The sequence below is a fragment of the Micropterus salmoides genome, unplaced genomic scaffold (genome assembly GCF_014851395.1).
Source record: "Micropterus salmoides isolate LMB-PRFRI ecotype aquatic unplaced genomic scaffold, ASM1485139v1 Ms_hic_scaffold_1, whole genome shotgun sequence".
Classification (NCBI taxonomy): domain Eukaryota; kingdom Metazoa; phylum Chordata; class Actinopteri; order Centrarchiformes; family Centrarchidae; genus Micropterus; species Micropterus salmoides.
The window spans coordinates 15,284,615-15,290,714 of record NW_024040040.1 but is presented as its reverse complement, the minus strand read 5'-3'; the positions used below and the strand labels follow the sequence as shown (position 1 = coordinate 15,290,714).

Sequence of the window (6,100 nt, the reverse complement as noted above, 5' to 3'; positions counted from 1 at the left end):
AACCCAAACTGGTTGGGGGATTTGCAGGGGAAAAAATGTGAAACAACACCGGCATCTAAAGGCCATTTGAGGAACTGCAGCTTCTGATGTACTGCATTGACTTCAACTTGTCATGGCCATACAAAATACTGCACCAGCTGAACAGTGTTTTCGAATTGAAACTCTGCTGCTCAAACAGGTTAGCCTGCTGTGTGTTTAAGTTTAGCTCAGTGCTTGCTGGTGCACACAGACTGCTGACATGGCTGTTTTGTTCCCACATTGCATGACAAGGATAGTTTAACATTTATACAATCATCAAATAGAGGTCTGACACATAAGTATGTACGTAAGGATATTTGTGTGTGTGGGTGTGTGTGTGTGTGTGTGTGTGCAGTTTGTTTACAGTTTGCTATAAAGACTAGGTCAGTGGCCGAGGTCTTTATGCAGCGTAATCCCACAGCCTCTTTCTGGAAAACACGACTAGCAATGGAACCACTGACTCAAATTTTGGATCTCATTCTCATGACAAAGCAATTGTCTCAATTATAGAGGGCTCTGAGGGTATAAAAGAGAATGAGGGCGCATATGAGCACACACACGCACACACGCATGCACACACACATACTCACACATAGTACTTTACATAACACACACACATTCAAGGGAGACCACACTGTGGAGCAGATCTAGTCCCAGGATGGGCAGGGTGAGTAGAGATGAAGGATTACAGTTAAGTTTAAGTTTTAACATTTTAACCTGTCTGTGTGAACAGCAGCCATGACAGAAGAGCGACATTGTGTGGTGCAAGCACTGGTTCATCTAACTTAGCACAGGGACTGGGGAGAAAAAAGCCTTGTCTGCTACAACAGTGCATTTAGAGAGTTGTAGCCTTAGACTCGCTCCCCGAGTCCTTTTTCAGTTAACATCTTGTCATAGCAAGTGAGTCATCAAATCCATCCCATAATCACCTGGGTGTTTTCAGGATCCTTGAGATGAAATGAAATATGGCCTTGCTCTTTTTGTAAAACACAACCAAAATATCCTGAGGCTATTTGTATTAATAATGACAGGCAACATCAATATACCAATGTAACTGATAATAAAACTTTTAATTTTGGTTCACATTGGATAAATTGAGCATGGACATACGTACGATTATTTCCAGCTACCACTACCACTTTGTTTAGATTCTGATCCTGATTTTGAGAATTCAGGAAATGCCTTCAGAGCAGTGGTCAAGTTGGTTGAATGAACTCGCTGGGTATTTATTTTTCAGAAAATGTGAAGCCCTCACTGTTTAAAGGGAATTTAATGTTGAGATTGTATATCCAGGTTTGGGCTTGCAGGTTTCATTTTGTTAAGTCTGAACATTTAGTAGATAGAAAATTGGTCAGAAGTTAGATATCCTGCTTTCTTTCTCCTGTGGATCCACTTTCCAAAAACCTATGTAAACCTGTAAAGTCTGTGTGTTTATTTACACAAGTAGGATGAGAATCAGGAAACAGAGTGTAAAATAGAGTTTACAGACAGAAATCAAAATGTTAAGACTTTATAGGCTAAGAGCCCAGACTATACAAACATCCACATTAGAGTTTACAGACTTGAACTTATTTTACAAGCTTACAAACCAAATATTATATGCATATATTATCAAGCACTTTAGGTAGGTATTTAATATTTCACTCAGATTCACTCATGTACTTTCCACCAGATCGTCTTCTACGAGGACAAGAACTACCAGGGTCGCAGGTATGAGTGTGACAGCGACTGCAGCGACTTCCACTCATACCTGAGTCGTTGTAACTCGGCCCGCGTGGAGAGCGGGACCTGGGTGATCTACGAGAGACCAAACTACATGGGGTACCAGTACGTCCTGACCAGAGGCGAGTACCCCGACTTCCAGAGCTGGAATGGCCTCAACGACAGAGTCAACTCCTGCAAGATGATTCACTTTGTAAGCCTTCGAACGTACTAAGTTTCTAGGATACAGTGGCAACGACTGCATAATGTTTTACTCACCAAAATGAAACACCAGCTAGTTTGGCATTAGCTATGCTAATATGCTATGCTATGCTCCTCCATTTTTACACATTTTCAATGATATCAGCCTATAAAATCTGCAATAAAAATTGCTTGAACCTGCTTAAAATTGTCAAATAATTAAAACCGCTGCCAAGACAGTTGATTTTGAAGTAAGAAAACACTTCAATTTGAAGATGTTGCAACAAAACATAAAAACATTACTGCAACCTATCTCCTTCATTTTGCCTCTCTGTTTCCCCTTTGCCGGCGTCCTCCTCCAGGCCAGTGGAGATCCTTACAAGATCCAGCTCTATGTAAAAGGGGACTTTGGTGGTCAGGTGTTTGAAGCGACTGAGGACTGTCCCTCCGTGCTGGAGAAGTTCCACTGGAGAGAGGTTCACTCCTGCAGGGTCCTGGGAGGCTGGTGGGTCTTTTACGAGCACCCTCACTTCAAGGGCCGCCAGTATCTGCTGGAGAGAGGCGAGTACCGCAAGCCGGTGGACTGGGGAGCCATCTGCCCTACGGTGCAGTCTTTCAGAAAGCTAACTGAGTAGCCACTTTCCTTTTGTTTCACCTTTTCATTGGCTGCTGATTGGCTCATGACTGAGATCTGAGAGACCAAGACACAGCAACAGCTACAATAAAACTGAATGATGAGGAATTACAGGGTTGTGTCATCACTGAGTGGGAGTGTCTAGAAGTAGGAGTGCACTGTGCTGTACATGAGGGATTGCGATCTCAGTAAGTGGACCTTGAGTTGTCAGAAAGAGCTGTAAGAGATTATTGAACCTTTCGCTCCATGCCAAACATTTTAATTAATAGCAGAGGTATGAATTCTAGTTGCACGACTTGGACTTCAGTCATAAGATTTACTTTAATTTTTGTCAAAGATAAATAAAATATTGTGAGGTGCACACTTCTCAAATCAATCTTCAGACTTTGTTACCATGCAACAATAATTTACCAATTACAAAAACTGATGCTAATAGGTGTGGTCAGAATGCTCTTTTGCGCCTGTAATCACACCCAACAGTAATGTCACAGTGTACTGATACACCCTGGAGTACACTTCTACTGCAGCAATGTGGAACGTGAACGCACTGGAGGTCCGCAGAAACAAGATTTCAAGGTGCCGTTAAGTTCCTGGAATGGAACAACACATGCTTTTAACTCCCTGGGTACCCCTTTAGTGTCGTTTTTTAATGTTTAGGGCTCCGCTGTCAATAAATAACGTCCACTTAGACTTTCAAAATAAAAGTACTTGTTAATGTTGCAAAACGTCACAATTTTCTCCTAGTCTCCTGGTTGAAAGTTCAGTTTCTGGCTCACCCGTTCATCCCAACCAACTCCAAACTTATGCCAACGGGTCTTGACCACGCGTCCATATGTGAAGATCTGGTTGAATAGAATTTTTTTTTTTTAACCATGAAAAAATCTATAACTGCTTAAGGTGCCTTGAAGATTAATCCGTTATAATGTACGTATGCACAATTTACAGTTAAGGAGCTGAAATTTGCAAACTCATTGGTCCATTAAGTTTCTTCCTATAGTTGTTGGATGTCTCTGAGAAGCAGTGGCGGAGTGGTTTTAAAGACATTTGGGAGAAATCGGGCTTTTTACTGAGCCTTCATTTATGTGTTAACTGTTAAAGGAGACCTACTATGCTTTTCAATATTTTATGACTTATCTACAATGGATCAATTAAATTCCTGTGAGCCAAAACCTCAGATTTCCTCCTGTTCTGAACTTAACTCTGTTTTCAACAGTTTTTTCTACCAACGGATCCCTTTGATGACATACAGAGCTAGACGGAGTTGATATTCCCTATATGGTCATTTGCTCCGCACAGCTATGCTTAGTCTGTCTGTACAGCTCAGTGGCAACAACAGCTTGGTAACGTGCATCAGGTCTTTGCCAATCAGAAGACAGTGGGCTTTGAGAGGGAGGCCTTAAAGAGACAGGAGCATCTATAGCTTGATTCAGACAGTGGCTGAAATGAAGCCCTACATCAGAGGTCACTAATAGGCGGACCGCAGTCCAGATCCGGACCCAGCCGCTGTCCTCTCCGGACCGTCGACCTACAGCCGATTCATTATTGAGACTTACTACCTCATGACGGAGCGTTTCTATTTTAACCCGCGCAGCTTTTGTTGAATTTACTGTACTGGTTTAGTGGCCCTGGAAACTCACAGACCAATCGCATGTGCTTCAATCGTCTCATGTGACGCTGCTCAGCCAATCAAATCTGTGCATTCCGATGCTTGCGAGTCGAGTCCGTGCGATTCACCAGAGACGTTTTGGAAACACACACGAATTGAGGAGACGAAAGGGAAAAGAGATTTCACATGGCTTTTAATCAAGAATGTACAGATTCTTACATGTACATTCCTCCCACGGGCAGTTCAACACCAGAATATCGCATAGATCTCCAATCCTAGCTGGCAGGACAAACTAGAGCTCACGTTTCTCACTGAACAAGATAAAGTAGGGAAGTGGTTGCTCTATAAGAGGGAATGAAAGAGAAGAGGAGGCATTACAGCTGTTCATTTGTTATGATGTGTTGAGTGTTTATTATAAAACTGGTTATGACTACACTTCATCACTTCAAGCTACACTTTTTATTTAATTTTTTCAAAAAATTATAGGCACTTTATTTTAGTTTACTTAAATTTAGAATTTATTATTAGAATAGTTATTATTTATTATCCCTCCAGTTTGATGTGAAAACTGACTGAAATATTATTTGATTTGACAGACCGTACAACTATACCTTATGGTACTGAATGATAACGCAAATTAGTCGTTTTGATGTTCCGGACCTTTGCTTCAGGAAATTTTCTGTAACTGGACCTCTTTGAATTCTAATTGAATACCACTGCCCTACATGAAGGACCAGTATAAGACAGAAAAGGATTTTTTTTAACTTTGGATCATGCAAAGCTGCCATACAGGAGTCACAGAACTACAACATAGGACTGGAAATGCAGTACAATAGGTCTCCTTTAAAAGAGTTTATTACTGAAGGTTCAATTGTCTTGTTTTTATATCACTCAGTGTATGCAGAAGTGTTATCCTGTCAAACGAATCAAAATGAAACTATAAAACAACCTATTTTATTGTCAGATCTGTTTACAACGGGTGCTGATGATAACAGTTTATAATAGTTTAAAATCGATGCATTTACATCTTATCTCACATGCCAAACTTCGGGCAAATGTCTGTCATGCAGTAAGTTGTGTGGCATGCTAGTTTATTCCTGTCTTTCAGTCCAGATTTTAGTCTTCTCTGTTCACACTGAGGGTTGTCCTTCGTTAATGAAGCTGAGCTGAGCGGTTTGCTCTCCCCACTCCAGCTCCTGCAGGTTCAGGAGGGGTTCTCGGGAGCGGGTTGCCATGCTGGAGGGCTGGAGAATGGGATGGAGCTGAGGCTGGGAAAGGGAATGGGGATGAGACCGGGATATGAACTGGAACTCAGGCTGGAACCGGAGCTGGGACTCAGACTGGGACAGGAGCGGGATACGGGATTGAGGCTGTGTTTGTGGCTCACTACCAGATCCTGCTAAGTCCACCAAAAGGGGAGAGATGGATGAAGAGATAGAGGGGATGGAGGAGGAGGAGTAGGGATGTGGCATGATGGTGTGCTCATGGGGAGAGCTGTTAAGTGATGGGGGAGCTGAGCAATGAGACACTGGGGGAGCAGCGCTAGCCTGATGAGGAACTGGAGGATTATGGGAGGTGATGATTCGGGAGGGTGAACACTGAAGTGGATCAAACTCTCCTTGTAACACCTTCGTGAAGCTCAGCTGAGGAGAGTCCGGTCCAGGTACCAGGATGGATGAAGGGTTTTGATCGTCTGAGTGGTCCACAGGTGTGTGTTGGGTAAGAAGGGGTGGGGCCGGGGAGCAGCTGTGTGATGTCACGCTGTGAGGCGGAGTCACAGCATTGGGTATCAGCAGCGTGGAGGTGTTATGGAAGAGGGGTTTGAGAAGACGTGTCATTTCCTGCAGCTCCTGACTGACAGCGGTTACCTGACGGGAGAGGACGTTCATCTGGAGAGAGGGGAGTCAGACTGAAGAGTCATAAATGCTGGTTGTCTTGTT

The 6,100-nt window shown here is 43.0% G+C and overlaps 2 protein-coding genes across 2 annotated transcripts in view; one reads left to right on the top strand and one right to left on the bottom strand.

The window, feature by feature from the left end:
• On the top strand, positions 1 to 2,662 carry LOC119903501 (gamma-crystallin S-like). Its single transcript, XM_038719734.1, has 3 exons — positions 1 to 178; positions 1,691 to 1,933; positions 2,283 to 2,662. Exons 1-3 carry the CDS (start codon positions 113 to 115, stop codon positions 2,553 to 2,555), a joined length of 582 nt encoding a protein of 193 aa, XP_038575662.1. The 5' UTR covers positions 1 to 112; the 3' UTR covers positions 2,556 to 2,662.
• A 2,438-nt stretch (positions 2,663 to 5,100) lies between these two features.
• Positions 5,101 to 6,100, bottom strand: part of LOC119903497 (potassium voltage-gated channel subfamily H member 8-like) — a 42,997-nt gene continuing 41,997 nt past the window's right edge. Inside the window, 1 exon segment of the mRNA XM_038719720.1 lies at positions 5,101 to 6,049. Within this exon segment, the coding sequence (XP_038575648.1) occupies positions 5,291 to 6,049 (759 nt within the window). The 3' untranslated portion in view covers positions 5,101 to 5,290.

Coding starts and splice junctions, on each gene's coding strand:
- LOC119903501 (XM_038719734.1), top strand. CDS start 113: ATGGCCATACAAAATACTGCACCAGCTGAACAGTGTTTTCGAATTGAA. Junction 179..1,690: donor AAACTCTGCTGCTCAAACAG/GTTAGCCTGCTG, acceptor ACTTTCCACCAG/ATCGTCTTCTACGAGGACAA. Junction 1,934..2,282: donor CCTGCAAGATGATTCACTTT/GTAAGCCTTCGA, acceptor GTCCTCCTCCAG/GCCAGTGGAGATCCTTACAA.